This window comes from Arvicanthis niloticus, chromosome 29, assembly GCF_011762505.2.
Source record: "Arvicanthis niloticus isolate mArvNil1 chromosome 29, mArvNil1.pat.X, whole genome shotgun sequence".
Taxonomy (NCBI): domain Eukaryota; kingdom Metazoa; phylum Chordata; class Mammalia; order Rodentia; family Muridae; genus Arvicanthis; species Arvicanthis niloticus.
This window is the reverse complement of record NC_133437.1, coordinates 2,715,347-2,733,320: the sequence shown is the minus strand read 5'-3', so window position 1 is coordinate 2,733,320 and position 17,974 is coordinate 2,715,347. Positions and strand designations below refer to the sequence as shown.

At 40.1% G+C, this 17,974-nt stretch overlaps 1 protein-coding gene across 2 annotated transcripts in view; it reads left to right on the top strand.

The window, feature by feature from the left end:
* Window positions 1–17,974, top strand: part of Fam81b (family with sequence similarity 81 member B) — a 58,665-nt gene that overhangs the window by 12,816 nt on the left and 27,875 nt on the right. For both annotated transcript variants that reach the window (XM_076927039.1, XM_076927040.1), the window contains 2 exons: window positions 5,942–6,185; window positions 11,485–11,603. In XM_076927039.1, the coding sequence (XP_076783154.1) occupies window positions 5,942–6,185; window positions 11,485–11,603 (363 nt within the window). The remainder of the gene's footprint in view (window positions 1–5,941; window positions 6,186–11,484; window positions 11,604–17,974) is intronic.

The window sequence follows — 17,974 nt, the reverse complement described above, 5'->3', positions numbered from 1 at the left end:
CCTAACAAAATCATCAAGCAGCCAGGTGTTTTCTGTCCTTTGTCCAGAGTTTCCTTTTGTTTTGTGCTCATAAGTTCAACAGTTCCATGCACCACACAGCATGAACACAGAAGAAAAGGATGTTTCCTTATGTTCATCCTCCCCCTTGAGGTCAAGATCCTCGAAGCAAATTTTCTTTCCTAGAATTGTTTCACATGTTTCTACCCAAACCTCAAATACCTCAGCCTAAAAGAATGAGGCCAACATAGAGGACACAAGGAACAGGCACATGAACTACATTGCAAAGAAGCATGTGACGGTCTTGAGGAATGTACTCAACAATGTCCGAAATGATGAAAACACCTAAGAAAATAATCTTAGTGGGGTGCTTGATAGTATCATTTATAAGCATCTGTCTGAAACTGAAAACTAGAGAGAACTTTTTTTTTTTTTTTTTGGCAACCCAGGTAGCAGATTGCCTAATGACCTCAAAAAGCATTAGCTCAAAGAAGTTAATGAGCAAATCACTGCTAGGCTACACAACCCCATCAGCAGCCCTGGCATCTCCTCCCACTCTGTCTCTGACACACACCTGATACAGGGGAGTACTGTCGGTGTGGTACAGTTTTAGAGGAATGCGCATATATTCCATTTGGTAATTTTCCAGGAGAACATTTTGAGTCCAATGAGTAGTAGGTTGAATCTGACTAATGAAAGCCCTTAGCACAGCCTTCTTCTTTCTCTTGGATGTACAGGCAATAGGAAGGAACAGTGCTGCCCGAGCCAGGGCTGTTTTATTTTGCTCTGGACTGACCTGCAACTTTATAGTTTTCTACTGAGCCTTAACAGAACATGGAAATTAGTCAACTATAATTACTTAATCTCCTACTATGTACCATGTGTCCTTCTCGGTGGTGAAGATACTGTGGAAAGTAAGAGGATTCATTTCTAGTGACAGAGGACAGACAATAAATGAAGTGGCTGGAGAGAGAGATTGTTGCTTTGCAGAGGACCCACACTCAATTCCAAGCACCCATATGACAGCCAACAACCATCTGTAACTTCAGTTCCAGAAGATCCAACACTCTTCTGGCCTCCACAAACACTCCATATACATGGTGCACAGCCATACATGAAGGCAAACATGTTCATACACATAAAATAAAAATAAAAATATCTGTGTTTAAAAGAAAAAAGGTAAGCCCAATGAAAGGTAAGTAAGATAAGTTTATGAAGTTTTTTGGAGAAGATGAACTGTGGTATCATGATAGTAACTGAGCAGAAAGGAGTCCGAACTCGGAAAACTGGTGTTAAAACCTAGCTATGGCCAGGAGCAGCCATTCAATATCTGTACAAAATCACATGCAGCAGAAGGATCTGGAGGTGGCATGGCTCTCAGTGAAAAAGATAGCTTGTGTCAGAGGAAACCCAGGAAAACCAGGGATGATAGGAATTGGGTAAGAGATATGATCGGGGTTCTTACTCTCTGAGAATAGAAAGGCAAGATGGGGGGAATTTTAAGTGGGTAAGTGCTGTCATTTACAGTTTAGACAAAAAATCACCCTAGGGGCTGAGAAGATCAACTAGTGGGCCCCAGAGGTCAGATTCCCAGCACCCACAACAAATGAAAGCCAGGTGTGGTGTCAGAAGTCTGTAATCCCAGGGCTGGAACACACAGATCCAGGAAGTTTGTTATGGGTTCAGATCTAAGGCATACCTAATGAGATTTTCATGTTCTTGTGTCTCTGAACAATGAATTAGACAAGTGAATCATGACAGAAATAAAAAGAGAAAATAGTATTCCCACCAGTGGAAGGTAAAAGACACATGTGCCTGCTGAATTCTGGTCCTTTGTAGATTGTTTACATATGATCTACCTTCTTTTTTTTTGTATCACAGACATGCTTTGTTTATTACATATAGTCCTGGTGAGACAAGATTTTCATATGCTTCATATATTTGTCATATGTCTGTCTCATACAATAAGCCTAGAGGTGGGAAACACAGGCAACCTCTGTCCGACCCTCTGTCAGCTGTCTTGGTTGTAAGACTGAACCAGTGAAAACCACTGACATGCTCTCTCAGGGAGGGAGGAAGAGAGGGAGGGAGGGAGGGAGGGAGGGAGGGAGAGAGAGAGAGAGAGAGAGAGAGAGAGAGAGAGAGAGAGAATCTGGAAGAGTCCAGAGCAGAGAGAAAAAGAAGCAGAAGAATGTAGCTGACAGGAGAGGAACCTGTGGAGTGGTTATGGGTAGATGAGAAGGGCCAGAATGCTAGTGTGGACTTTGAAACCAGATATGTGGGAACAGATACTGAAGGAGTCTGGAGGCTAACGTGGGCTTTGATTGTAAGCACACGTGTAGTCAAGGGAATCAGTTCTCTCTAGCAGGCCGACTCCCATTTTTCTGGTTCCTGAGAATTGCTGCTCCTATAGTCCGGCTTGAGCAGAGCAAAAACTGTCATCTCAAGGTGACCCACGGCCTTTTAGGGGAATCGGGGTTCCTTTAGGACCTGGCAGGAGTCACATTAGTTCTTGATGTTGTTCTTCTTTTAAAGTTTCGAGTTCTCAAGATGGCTAATGCTGTTTGTGGCCCCTGAAGCCCCATCTAGAGCCAAGAATAGAATTCTGTGGTCTAGGGGCAGCCTCACCAGTGATTCTGCAGTTGCTAGGACTCCTGGGCAGAAGGGAAGACATTTTCCATTAAACCAATGCTGTTCCAGAGATTCCAGATTCCTCCAAATCATATGCCAGGCCCTAGGCCTCTAGTCAACGGCAGGAAACATCCAGGATTGGATAGAGCTGAGGTTGACAATGAGATAAAATAGAGGCTCAGGTGGACAGTAGGGTAGAGTGGGGTCAAGATGGATAATTCAGTTCTTTTCTATGTAAGTGATGTTTGTGAGAATGTCAGCATATAACCTCTGCTCAGACCACAGTATCTGCAACAGCTTCTTCTCCCCCTTTCATAGATACCTACTGTAAGTAAGCATCTTACACTGTAAATCTCTGGCTGACAGACAATTCCAGTAGAGTGCCTATAAGCACCTGGTATCTATAAGGTTGCTGGGAAATGTGGTCTGGTTAACCCCTAGCTCAAACTCAACAATGCTGAAAATGTCTTCTCTCCATAACACATATGCATGCACAAATAAGACACACATCACATCATCTGATCACACTGTCCTCCCCAAATTGGCAACTATCGATAAATTTTCAGATAACATCCAATGCCAATGCTCTATTTCTAGATACATCTCAGTCTAACCAATGGGATATATATATATATATATATATATATATATATATATTAATGATAGTGATATATATATATATATATATATATCACTATCTCATTTATTTTTCCCTACATCTAGTATTTTTAATTGCAAGTTTGATTAAAGAAATCATTGTTCACTAAACACAGATTAGAACCTGTAAAATAACTGCATTTCCCAAGTTCATTTTCAATTTCTCTAACTTCTGGATGCTTAACCTCTATGATGCTTGTCCTCCCCTTGTATCCAGAACCACCGCCTTAATCTCAGGCCACCAATGCTTCAGATACATCAACGTCACTGTTTCTTATCTACTGCCATGTAACAAAGTCTGTCAAAATACAGCAGCATAAAACACCAAATACTTCCCCACAGTTTCTGTGGATTGGCAGTGTAGAGTGGCTTCCTAGGTGATTTGGGCGCAGCTGGCCTCACAAGGTTATAGACGGCTGTTATCCAAAGGCTGGGAGATCTCTCTTAAAGTGCATAATCTCACTAGCACATTGCTAGAGGAGGCCCTCGGTTCCAGGCTGCCTGCTTCATCAGTCTTTTCACAGTCACATAAACTGTTTTGAAATCACAAAATCTGTCCATACGCCATAGTTGCAACCAGTGAGAGACAGGGTGCCATGATGAATCCTCCAGGATGCTCTCATTTTAAAAAGGAAGGCTAGACAAGCTCACCTAGTAAGCATCTTAATGTTTTTGTGCTCTTCTTCTGTTTGAAAGATAGACATAGTACGTCAAGGTGGTACAAGTACCTTCAGGCTGCAGGTAAATGTAGACTCCATGGTGGTGAGGGCTCCAAGGAGCCAGCCTATGCCACTGCTGGGCCAGCCCCCTCTAGACCTCTGCTTACACAGCCCAGATCCCTATTTGCTTATGTCGTTTTTTGGAGTACCTACCATGCACACCTGTATACAGCACTAGCTAATTTCTGAAGTCTTCAGAACTCATCAGTGCTCACACTGAAATACACTTTTCTAATGAGTGCTCTTGTAGAAGCTCTGTGTGTTAAACTAAGTCCCAAGGAAAAAAGGCTCTCTTACTGGACCCCAGCAAAATGAATGTCCCCAGGAAATTTAATAGTATTGCAAACTAGTTGAATGTTAACATAATTCTTCTACGTAAATTTAATGAAATTGTAGTCTTTAAAGAGGTCAGAAATCCTCAAGAGTGTGGGCAATGACCTGTACTCAGGGATAAAATAATCAAGTGCATTGGCCATGTGTCTAGAATGACATCAGGCAGTTATTTATCTATTCTATAAGTCAGCAAGAGAAAGATATTGTATACAATGTTGTCCAATTTTGTTTGGCTATAAAATTCTTTTGGGGTGGCCATTTTACTTATTTCAAGACAAATCTTTATAGAAACTCTGTAAACAGTCATGTATTGTGTGTGTGTGTGTGTGTGTGTGAGAGAGAGAGAGAGAGAGAGAGAGAGAGAGAGAGAGAGAGAGAGAGAGAGGAGAGAATGTGTTGGACAGAGGTATCTTTCTCAATATTCCTCCTGTATATATATATATATATATATATATATATATATAGAGAGAGAGAGAGAGAGAGAGAGAGAGAGAGAGAGAGAGAGAGTCTCTCACTGAACACAGAGCTCATCAAGTTGGCTAAGCTTGCTGGGATCTACCTGCCTCTATTCCCCCAGGGCCAAAGTCACAGGTGTACCCTGCTGTGCCTGGTCTTGTGTGGGGGTTCTAGGGATATGGACTCATATACTCATGCTTGCACAGCTGGCATTTTACCTACTGGGTGATCTCCCAGGTCCTCAGTTTGGCATTTTTAAAGTTATATATAAGAACTTAGTATTTTTTTAGGTTTAAATAGAATTTGTATACAAGGGTATATAAAGACATATGTCATTGAAGAAGGCTTCTCTCGTCTTCCTTAATTCCTTAATTCCTTTCCAACTATTACCATTTTGGATTTACAATTTGTCATCACTGTATATGAAATAACTCCAGCTTAAGAACTATGAGAAGATACAATTCCAAGGCATAGTCTCATCTATTCCTTAGATGTGACACAAATCAAGCATTTGAATATTGTAAAGGACACAGGAAAGAGAACAAAAAAGTAGCAGTAAGAAAATGAGTTCAGGTTCCTAGTGTCTTGCTTTGAATGAAAACAGCTCCCATAGACTCATATACACTTAGTCCCCAGCTGATAAACTGCTTAGAAAAGATTAGGGCAGTGGTTCTCAACCTTTGGCAATCCCATTTGGGCTGCATATCAGATATCCTGCACATCAGATATTTACATTAAGATTTATAACAGTAGCAAAATTACAGTTAGGAAGGAGAAACAAAATAATTTTATTGTTGGGAGTCACCTCAATATGAGGAACTGTATTAAAAGGTTGCAGGATTAGGAAGGTTGAGAACCACTGGATTAAGAGGTGTAATTTTGAGGTTTCAAAAGCATACACTGGGCCCAATTTCTCTGCCTGCGGCTTGTGAATCAGGATGTAAAGCTCTCAGCTACTTCACACCTGCACACTGCCACACTCCCCACCATGATGATAATGAACTGAACCTCTGACACTGTGAGCAAGAGAACAATTAAATGCTTTCTTTTGTTGTCTTGGCCATGGTGTTTTTCTAGCAATTGAACAGTGACTAAGACAGACCTGTGCTCACTCTTATAACACTATGCTGTGTCCTTCTTCTGACCAGGGCTTGCCCCTTTCTGCCTGCCATGCCAAGCAACCAGACAAGTCAGCTAGAAGACAGGCTGAATAACCAGGAGCGCACCATAGCCTTTCTCCTTGAGCAGGCCTTCCGCATCAAGGAGGACATCTCGGCTTGCCTCCAGGGAAGCCAGGGCTTTCGAAAAGAAGAATCTCTTGCCAGGAAGTTACTAGAAAGTCACATACAGACCATCACCAGCATCGTCAAGAAACTCAACCAAAACATTGAGGTACATCTGTTTCCATGTTTTGCCATCACCACCCAACAAAGAATTCTGATCATCAAAATCATGTTCAGTTAGAAATGTGCTGCTGCTGCCCCAGAGAAAGAGTTAGACGTTGGACAGTTCCCTATGGTCAAAAGTAATGAAAACAAAACTTTCTTAGAAAATACTGTACAACTCTTTTTTGAGACAGTAAAGAAAATGGTTTGATATGCCAAATACTGTGCTCAGGGGTTTTATTAGTCTAGGTCTGTAAGGCTGACATAAGTTGAAGTAGAGGTTTGTGTATGCATCAACAAAATGAACCCTACAATGGCCTGCCGCTCAGTCTTGTCTTCTTTCTGGCCATGCCAGCATCCCCGCTAGGCATTGCTATTCACTGTGGTCAGACTGTCTTCCTGGAGACAGCCCTATGAATGTTCTGTATTTTCTTGAAGTTCCTGAGCAAATGCTCCCCTGTTCGATAGCACTTTCCTCACACCGGAATCATCCCCTCCCCGTCTCAATCCTTTCAGCATCCCTTAAACTTTATTTTTATCCATAGCTGTCACAACTTAGTGTGAGACTATATGTCTGTTTGTTTTCCTTCCATGTGGCTTAGATGTGGTTTAGTTCACTGCTAAGTCACACATCAGGCCAAAAAAAATGCATTTTGTTTTGTTTTTGAGACAGGAATTCTCTGGGAAGCTTTGTCTAAAAGTGATTTTTAATATGTTAAAAAAATATAAAGTTTCTTATCAAAGAAAATACCTACATTAAATAAAACACATGTCAATTAACAGGCCTTTTGTTCATAGTTCTGAGCGTATTCACATATCACGAGTCTACACAGATAGCTTTGGGCAAGGGATCCAGAGAGTGCACTTCAGGCAAAAGTTCAGAACTTGTGTAGCCATGAAACCTGACAACAATGTCCTGTGCTGTGCTTCCCCTCATCAAATACCAGGGAAATTTTGGGACAGGTTTTTTTTTTTTTTTAATAGAAAGAAAACCAGACAGCACACATGGGGTTAACTCAGTACAGTGGTTCATGAGCTCGTGTAAGTTTGATCGTTGTGTGTAGGTCTAGTGGACTTCACAATGCAACCGAGAGGATGGAGAAAATGTAAAACACCCCATGAAGTCATAAAACTGAATGTGTGAACACTGTTTCCATTCCTCCCACGTTGACACACGCCTGTAACCTCAGCAGCTGGAGGCAAGATACAGGGGAATCACACGCTCCAGGACAGCCTGTGCTACATTGTGAGACCTTGTCTTGCAAAATCAAAAGCTGAAGGTATAGTTTGGTGGTAGAACACTTGCCTAGCATGTGCAGGTCTTGACACTGATCCCCAGGACCACAAAAAATGCATTCAAAGTTTTAAGATAATCTAATTAAATATTGCAAAGCAGAAACTACTAGGCTAGCATTGGTTAAAAAGAAAAAAAGAAAAAAAGAAAGGAAGAAAAGAAACCTCAGTTAAAGAACATTATGGATGCTATTCCAGTATTTTAAAGGAAGCTGGACTCATCAGCCCAGCTAGTCCATTTGCATTTTGTACCTAAAAAGATACTGAAATATGAAATAATACTTAACTCAATTCCTTGAAAGAGTTGGTGGAGGGGTATCTCACCACAACTGCAGCAGCAGAGTGAGTAGCTTGGCCCTTTTAAAAGTCAAATAGATTTTTTGAGACATGCTGACCTCAAACCTGTGACTCTTGGCCTTTGCATTCCAAATACTGGGGTTACAGGCATGTACCACCAAACCTAGACAAACAAAAGGTTTCTAACCAGGAATTCACTGTAAGTTTTAAAATTAAATTATTTTTAACTCAGTAAAGGAAATTTTTATGCTTTATTTCAGGGAATTTTCCCTAGTTACTAAAAGCAATGTTTCTTCATCATAATTTATTTGGAAGTTCAGGAAGAAAATTTGAAACCTGGGAAAATATTCTCCCAATCCTACCAGCAAATGGCTGTGTCTACAAACACCCAGAGAAACTCCCTCTAGTCTTTCCAAGCATCCCACTTAGGAGACAGACTATCAATTCAACACAATCTTTAGCATAAAGTAAACTCACATCACAAAAATCTCTTTACATAAGTATATAGATCATGCTTAATTATTTTCTTAATATTGAAATATCCTTGTGTATAGAGTTACTCCTACAATATATATTCTTGGAAATGGAATTAGTCGGGTGTCGACACTATAAAACCTCCTGATATACGTTGCTAAACTGGCTTCCGAAGCACTGCACTAATTTACACTCCATTAGTGTTATGTGACATGTTTTACACTGAGCCAACATTGAGATTTATTATTTCAGTCCTTGCTGATGTACAGAAATGAAGTGCTGGGTTGTTTTATTTTTCTTGAAGATGTTAAATCCACTTGTTAATCTGCCTATGATAATTTGTATTTCCTCTGTCATTTGCTAATATATCTTTGGGGGGTTTAGCACTTTTTAATTATGTTCAATATGATAAGCTCTTTTATATAGTAAAGATGGTAGCCTGGGGCACATTATTAAACATTTAACAATAAGCTCTCCATATGCCCTGGGCCTGCTTGACTCCATTTTTGTTATTAGTATTTCCACTATGATTTCAACCAACCATCATGGTGCCCCAGCACACAAAGATGAAAAGACCTGTGCAGTCCAGCCTCACACAGAGGCACATGCTGGCTTCCTGACATCAGTGAAACCCTTGGCAATGACATTTGTCATGTCTCCTTGTGCTTTTATAGCTTAATTGTTTTAAAAGTGCATTTACATGGTTTTATATAAAGGTAAACATTTAAGTATTCTACATTGCAACTAAAAAGTAGTTTTTGTCATGATCCTACCCTAATGTGCAACACACACACAGACACATACACACACCCTACAAACATCCACCTCCCCCCACACACCCTACATACATCCACATTACACCCACACCCACACACACCCTATACACATCCACCCCTTCAGACACACCCTACACACACACATACACCTTACAAACATTCACCCCTACACACCCTACACACATCCACCTCCTACACACACACACACACACACACACACACACACATGCACACATGTATGCACACATGAACACCCATGTCTCAGTGTAACTATCTCTTTCCCAGGGTTACAAAATACATTGCTATGTGACAGTACAGGACAATGCTACATTATCCTAAAATTGCAATATGTCTTGCTACACTGATTTAGTTTGTTTTGTCCTAGAAAATACTCCATACTGAGCAGAGCTGGTTCCCTTATCTCTGTTGTTAGTTGGTTGGTTGGTTGGTTGGTTGGTTGGTTGGTTGGTTGGTTGATTTTTTTTGAGGCAGTCTCACTATGTCACACTGACTGTTCTAGAACTCTCTATGTAGACCAAGCTGGCTGCAAACTCACAGGAATCTCCCTGCCTTTGCCTCCAGAGCGTTGGGATTCAGGCTGGATTAAAGGTATACACACCACACCTGGCTCATCTCTGGTCTTTGCTGAAGGAGAAGCAATTCAAAAGACAACACCAAAATGCTTTAATGCTTACCTTTAAAAACATACACACTATTTTATTAAATTTTTAGTTTCATACATACAATCAATTTTTATTCACTCACATTTCTCCCCACACATCTTTCCTTATCTACTCCCCTTCCTTGTCTCACCCCAACATTTCAACCCCCTTTTTAAAAAGTTTGAACCCTATTCGAGTCCAGTTTGTGCTGCCCATATACTCAAGGGCATGTGGTGACCACAGCCTTACAGAAACTGATCATCCTTCTCCAGAGGCTTCCTCTAGTCCATGTCTGATGTTCAGGTTTTCTGTGCTCCTAGATTGTCCCAATCCACCAGCTTCAGAAATGGGGAAAATCTGTTTATAGAAAGTCTTTTCCATTCCTAGCGCTCACTTTTTAAAAACTCCTTTTGACTTGTAAAGTTCATCATATTTAAGCACAGTTCAGGCATTTTTCAGATGTAACCAAACTCGAACTTGTTTTTTTTTTTCCCAAAGTACTGTGCCTTTTTTCTCAACTAAACATTTTGTCAGCATCCACTGAAGTTGTCAACTAAAACATGATTTTACTAGATAGGCATATTTTTTATTTTAAGTTAATAGCTACAAATTGGTGTAAGATGCTTTTAAACCTACTATTTCCTGCACACCAACTTGCCACTACAGGGAAATGACAGGCTACACTTGAGATGTGACTGCTAGGAATAAAATCTGAAGGCACATATAACACAAGTCTTTTATAATCACTATAAAATATACAGTAGACCCTCTGCAAAATGATGTCTAGTTTGGGTTTTGTCTCCTCCATTGTTTGGTAACTCTGTTTACACTTTTTTCCTATGTGTGTACATTTTAAGAAGCTTCCAGTCTACTAGGTTTCCATATGAGCCTCAGATGGCCCTTGGTGTTATTTGCCCCACCCCCAAATTTTCTTCCTAACCCTTTTTGCCTCCTTCTTCCTATCTAACACTCCTGTGCCAGTCTCTGCCACATCTCTCCATAACTATACACTTTCTCTTCCTTGAGAGGTTTTCCAAGACTCCCTAGACCCTTTCTTTATCCCTAAACTGGGTTATATGGATTGTCACGTGCCTAATGAATATTTAAAAGCTACTCTCCACATATAAGAGAATACGTATATACGTGTCTTTTGGGGGCTGAGTTGGTTCCATCTATGTACCTGATAATTTCATGATTTTGTTTTTTATTTAGCACCTGAACAATATTCCATTTTGTAAAGGTACCACATATTCACTATCCATTCATTGAGGCTGTTTCCTCTTTCTGGCTATTATGAATAAAGGAGCAAAGAACATGGATGAGCAAGTGTCTCTGTGGTAGAATGTAGAGTTCTTTGGGTACATGCCCAAGACTGATATAGCTGGATCTTGAGGTGAAGAACTGCCGTACTGACTTACATAGTCAATGCCAATATTTTTAAATTGAGAGATTCCACATAAAGCCTGGCTTTCTGGCTAGTGTTCAAAAATTAGTGAGAGCTCATTTGCCCCTGGCAGCATTCAACTGAAACTGCATCAGTTTCCCTCATTTAAAGCAAGATTCAATCCTTCCTTCCCTCTTTCTCCTCCTCCTCCTCCTCCTCCTCCTCCTCCTCCTCCTCCTCCTCCTCCTCCTCCTCCTCCTCCTCTTCCTCCTCTCTCTCTCTCTCCCTCTCTCTCTCTCTCTCTCTCTCCCATCCCTCTCCCTCTCATCCCATCTGTTTAACTAGTTTGATATGGATTTTATAGAGTTCCCTTATCATGAGTATTTGGAGATTAATGATGGTCTTATCCCCAAATTACAGCTCCTAGAAGACCAAATAAGAATCCGAGATCAGGTGGCCACAGGAACTAACTTTGCAGTGCAGGATCTAAACATCAAACACATACAAGGAGTTGGAGACCTTCGGGGAAGAGTAGCCAGGTAAGAAGCATGTTTAACTCAGGTTTGTCAGCTAGCCGTTGGCTACTGGATAGCTCTCCGAATTGTACGTTTTATAAAGTGAACCATCAATTTACATCAAGCTAAGTAGGTAACCTGTAATTGAGAAAGTGTCTCATAAAGTTGAAAAATCTGATGCTTGCTATCAGTTCCATGAACCCTTACATAGAATACTCATTTTTTTTCCTACTGGAAGTTACCAGAGTCTTGTCTTTATAGCCTTCTGCCGCCCAGATGCCAACAGTTATACTCAGAACACCCACATAAAGACAAAATCACTACCTGTGGTAGTGATTTTATTTTATTTTTATTTTATTTCCAAGAAACAAAGTGCTTAAAGTATGCAGTGATTACATACAAATCAACCAAACAGAAAAAGGTTTGATGATAATATCTTTTATAATATCTTCTCAGTAGCTCTTCACTGCCCACCAGGCAAAACCAGCTCTGTCAACAGCTTGCCAGCAATGAGCATAATACTGTCCTAAAAGCCTGGTGTCCCGCGGCAATGTTCAAACCAGACTGAGCAGAAGAGGCCGCTCAAGGAGGCAAGACTCAGGACAGGCTCTGAAGTATTTGTAGTAATAAGCCAAGAGAGGTGGGAAAGACACTTCACACACGAGGGAAATGTGTGGAGAAGAGTAAAGGGAAGGTCTGCTGCGCAGGTCCCAAGTCTGCTCATGGAAAGAGTGTTCCAGTTATGATATTTTGGCATACGCATTCAAGGAAAGATGGGAGATAATGCCAAAGATAACAATACAAACTGAAAATGAGGAACCTTGTGGGCCAAAGTAATGTGTTTGAACTTCATATGACAGGCTATAAATAGCTGTAAGAGGATTTTAGATAAGGTAATGGCATTCTAATCATAACTGAATTGGTGGTGCAAATAGAAAGAGGGTATAGAAATTAGAGGCATTCTATAGCAGCATCTCAGGGTAAAGGTGGGTAGGGCCTGAACTAAGTCATTAGCCATGGCTGTTCAGTGCAGAGACAGACATGGGAAAATAGAATCTATAGGATTGCTACATGAATCAACATTAATTAGGATGGAGCAATACATGTCAAAGTTTTTAGGAAACACCCAAAATTTTGATCTGGGATCTGGTTAAATACCTGCCAGCCCCCCATTACTCAGCAGAGGAACAAATTATGACATGAGAGGCAGGTGAGACAAATAAGTAGAAGTTGCCTTAGTCTCAAAAATGTCCCATCTGAGCAGCCTGTAGGGTCTTAGGCAATAAGCAAGGTAGCTCACAGGGGAAGCTGGAGGGGTAGAAGTAGGGGAGGAGGCCTGGATTTTTGTTGTCCTCCAACACAAATAACTTAGTGGTACTAGAAAAGAGTCTAGAGTTCTGAAGTGTTGCTCCCCTAAATATTCAATACTGTTTAGGTTATTAATAAATAATTCTTATGCTTAGGAAGTCATCAGAGAACAATTAACTGATAATCCAGAGACTTAGTAAATAAATACAATATTACATATCATTCTTTACTTATTAGATGATATCTGATACATGCAAAAAATTTTAGATTTGGGTGGGTTATACAAAAACATAAGATAAACAGGAATGAACCTATGGCCTTACTTAATATTTCTTTTTGAAAAACCTAAGCAACAAATACTTCCTTTTGAATGAAATATGATTTGGTTCAGTTTGGTAGTGTACTGATAACATTTAAATGGTTGTTATTTCTTTCTTATAAATTCTATTTTGTATATAAGGCAAAGAACAAAATGATTCACAGTAGCTAAGGGCCTGGGAGATGGTCCAGTGGGTACAAGTGTTTTCAGAGTAAGCCTGGAGACCTAAATTCAATCCCCAAACCCAGAGTGGAAGGGGAAAGTGATTTTTTAATCTTCACAGGTGAGGGTTGGCACATGTCATACTGACACACACACATACACACACACACACAGAGTGAGCGAGCGAGAGAGAGAGACACACACACACATATACACACACTGACATATACACACAACAGTTTTTTAAAAAGTAACTCAGAGATCAAAATCAAAAGAACAACAACAAGAAGATGTGATGTTCTTTTTCCTTTGCTCCAATTCAATTTATTTTAAAATATTTTTTGGTGCAGGAGTCAATCCCAGGACTGTTCCCAGTCCTAACTGGACTAACTGTGGTTAGTCCAAGACTAACCACATTCTCTATCTACTACTGAGCTCTGTTCCTCTCCATCGCCCTCTTCCTCTCTTCCTTTATGTCTTTGTTTCTTTATGTCTTTTGTTTCTCTCTGTGTCTCTCTCCATGTGTTGAGACAGAATCCTGCTGGATTACGAAGAAGAGCTGAAACTACTAATTTCCCACTTGCTCCTCTCAAGAACCTGGATGTACAAGTTCTTGCCAGTACTGCCACCATCTCCAATACTTTCCAAGCCTTCATCCTCAATCTTATGTAGTTCCCTCAGGGCAAGGTCTTGTTTCTCCTTGAAATGTCTAATATCTGTGGCAAACTCTGAAGTTATTTGGTTATCTGAGACGATCTCTGGCTAGAATTTGTCAGACTTAGATTTGCCCTCCCTCTCCTGCCTCTTTTCTGTGTTTTTTTTTGCCAGAAAAAGAATGACTACTAGACAAGCCAAGGCATCTTAATTATTGCCTTTCAGTGCAGTAATTTAAATTCTAATTAGCATTTTGCCATAAGAGAAATTAAGTTAATTATTTTAACATAATTCTTAGCAAGCACTTTACTGTTTCATAAATCACCCCTAATATTTAAGTTAATACTTAATAATTAAAGTTCTAATTCCTTGGATTTTCACTTCTCCCCCACCCCAATATATTGGTAGTTTAAAAGCTCATACTTCCTTTGAAGTGAGTTTCTCACTGTGGCACCGCCTCCCTTTGATATCTCTCCTCCAGCAGATTGATCTTGAGTACAAAACAGATAAAGATGAGTGTGCATGGAGCCCCCACAGGGAGGGTCATAGCTTACAATGTGTAGCAGCAGCAGCAGCCAGGAGCCAACCCATCGCCATGCTTGCTTCATTAGGACTACAAAGCAAACTTGTATTTTAAAAAATGACAAGCCATGTTGATTTATGATTAAAAGCAATAATCATGTACATTTAGAATAAAAGTTGAGAGAGAGCACTTCTGTCTATACAGGACAGAATGAAGACAATTTGCTCACTTCTCCTTCAAGATATCTCAGTGCTAACAGAAAAAAAAAACTTAAAAGGAAAAAATCTTTCACTTTTAATATAATGTGGAGTTTGTCACAGGTGTTGGTTAGTGGTTTTCTCCTAACTAAAGAATTCTTTGCTGGATGGGTGGATGGATGGATGGATAAATGGATGGATAGAGAGTAGATAGATAGATAGATAGATACATAGATAGATAGATAGATAGATGATAGATAGACCAACAGACAGACAGATAGCTAGACAAAAAGGCTGAAGAATATACTTCATGATCAGAATTACCAGAAATAGAAATCAAGACAAACCAAAAGTCTTCCAGTTTCAAAGAAATTGAGAGAAATGAGAAATTTGTGAATTTATATGTGACCCTGTCCAAAGGTGACACATAAATTCTTTTCTCACATAAATCTGCAATGAAGTTATTCTTCTCTTTAAAATGTGAACCCATTAACAGGAGAGATACCAGCGAGTTTTAGACTTCTAAAACAGAAAAGGATGTGTTCCTCTTCCCAAGGCCTTGGGAAGCTTAATCACAACACTTTTAAATCTCTGTATCAAAAGCAAAGGGTTATGGGACAGTTCTCTAAAGACATCCAGCTTTGTCTCTAGAGAGAGTAGGGAGAGGCAGGGTCAGGTCCCACTGTACAGGACTCACATGTGGAAGATACCTTACTAAGATCCATGAGATGCTCGAAGCAGCTTGATTTTACTCCTATATTATTTGTAATTTTCTTAGTTATTTACTCTATGGCAAAGTGTGACTTAATAAATTAAACCCAGTGATAGAGTAAAATAAATTTTTAACTATAACTATGTAGTTAAGTTACATGAATGTAGAATGTTCCCAAGGAGAATGGAGAGCTACCTACCAGATTTGGATGGAAGACAGAAAGTCTTAGCCAAGTCACCTTTCCACAGACGAGGAGATGGGCTCCATCAGAAGAAGGTACATCTTAGACCTTCTAGACAAATAAGAATGGAAGAAAAATACTATCTTAAGTCATTCTTCCATGTATATGACAACAGACAGCTTCCTTTAAAATCTTAAGTATCCATGTACACTTGAGCTCTCCTATTAAAATCAGAAAAAAAAAAAATCTGACCAACCAAGAAATAACTAAAGGAACAATGGGATGGTGGTGCCATGCTGTGTAATGAAAATGCAATAATTGTAAAAATTCCAGTTAGACAACACAATTCAAGTACCATACAATTTGACATTTTAGAAGAGCAAAATGTTTACAGAAATGCCAAAGGAGCAGATATATAAATTTATTTCATCTCCCCACCACCTCGGGGCAGTATGGACAACAGACACTCTCTACAGTTGAAATGGCAAGTGTAAAAAGCCAGCAATTCCAGTCTACTATGGCTTTTGAAGTAACTTATTTTAGAAATAAATATCTCCTGTAGTAAGAGAGTACACAGCCAGCACTCATATCTGTGGGTTATATGTCTACAGAGGCAGCCAGCCACAGACAACCTGGTAAAATTATTCTAGAAAGGGGTGGACACAAAGAACAAGCCCAGGGAATAGAAAGCACTGCTCTCAGAAGCCTCTGGTCAACCTTGAATTTCAGCATATATAGTATTAGGGCCATTGTTAGATAGATAAATAAAGTTGCCACTCCCATGTCAATGTTCTCAGAGTGCCAAGAACTGTCTAAATAATTCACACTCATCACCCCCTTTCTGTCCTTAAATAGCTTTGGTAAGTAATACTATTGGGAGAGCTACTTAGAGTCCTGGAGGTTGAGCAGGGGACATGCACACATTTGCTAATGGGTCTAGCATCTCCTAGTACTGTGGGGTAAAAATTATGCATCAGTTACAATACATCAGTTTAGCATCATTGGCCCCTGAATGACTTCATTTTCAGTGTAGAAAATCAAAACTCGTTAAGTGTTAAGAAACTCATTTCAGATCACAAATCTAAGAAGTAGCAGAGGTAAGGCTCAAAGCTTGGTCTATTTGACACCAGCTTCTTAAGTCAACAGCCTACCTTGAGCACACCAGCTTTCCCAGAGGGTGGCAGAAGAGGACAGGAAGTAGTGGAAGCAGCAGCAACTCCTGCGTAGTCTTGTGGGTTGCATGGTCTCAACCCATGGATTCACATGAGAGCATTCACTCTAACAAATCAACAACTGAGCTGCCATTACAACAACTGTTGATTCTCTTCACAACTCTGTACAGCAGTGTTTTGACCATGACATAGGTGTATAGCATATTGTTCTTGTTCTTGATCAGACTGGCTCCTAATTTTGTCTCCCACAGCCTCCTATATACCAACCATAGCCTCTCATCACAGAATGCTAGGCAAGATTACTACCTTAACTTTTGGTTCCAAAGGTCTTTTAAAAATTCAGTTCTGGGGTTTACAAACTATTAGTGGTCCGAAGATATTTATATTATTTGGCATGACTAGTAAATGGCTTGCATTTGTTACTTTATAGAATGACAACTGTCTGAGAGGGTTGTGGAGCTCAGCCTTACAGAAGAGCAGTGTCTTGGTCCTCTGTCCTCACATTCATTCGAACAGGAGCAACAGCTGAAACTGATCCTTAAGGCAGCAGCTAACAACTCCAAGAGACACAGTAGAGAGATGGGCGGTTCTGTGTTTTCTTCTCTGCCATTCTCTCTCTCTCTCTCTCTCTCTCTCTCTCTCTCTCTCTCTCTCTCTCTCTCTCTCTCTCTCTCTCTCCAGAATTCCCTCCCTAAAACACTCAGTGCTGCCTAAGGACCAATGTACATTCAGGTGGCCTTGTGAATTGCCATTGTTCCATGAGGCAACACCAATTTGAGACCAGTCCAGGAAGAGAAGCTTTGTTAGAAGCTGAGAGAATTGGACATTGGTTTCTGAGGATAGAGTAGAAAATTTTGTTTGATTAAGACACTTTTTTCTAGCCAAAAGGAAATTGGCAGTTGGCAGCTGAGAAAGGAAAGTAGATTCAGAACTTGATAGAGAAAAGAAAAAAAAGTACCATAATTGCCTAACCATAGGTTACCCAGACACCAAAATCTATAGAATCTATATAAATCATATAGAATCTATAGAAATCATCCAGTTTAGCCAGGCATGGTGGTACATTTCAGCACAGAGGAGGCAAGGCATTTATATATGTTAGTTCAGGGCCAGCCTGGTCTACATAGCAAGTTTCAGGCCAGCCAGAGGTACACAGTAATACCTTGC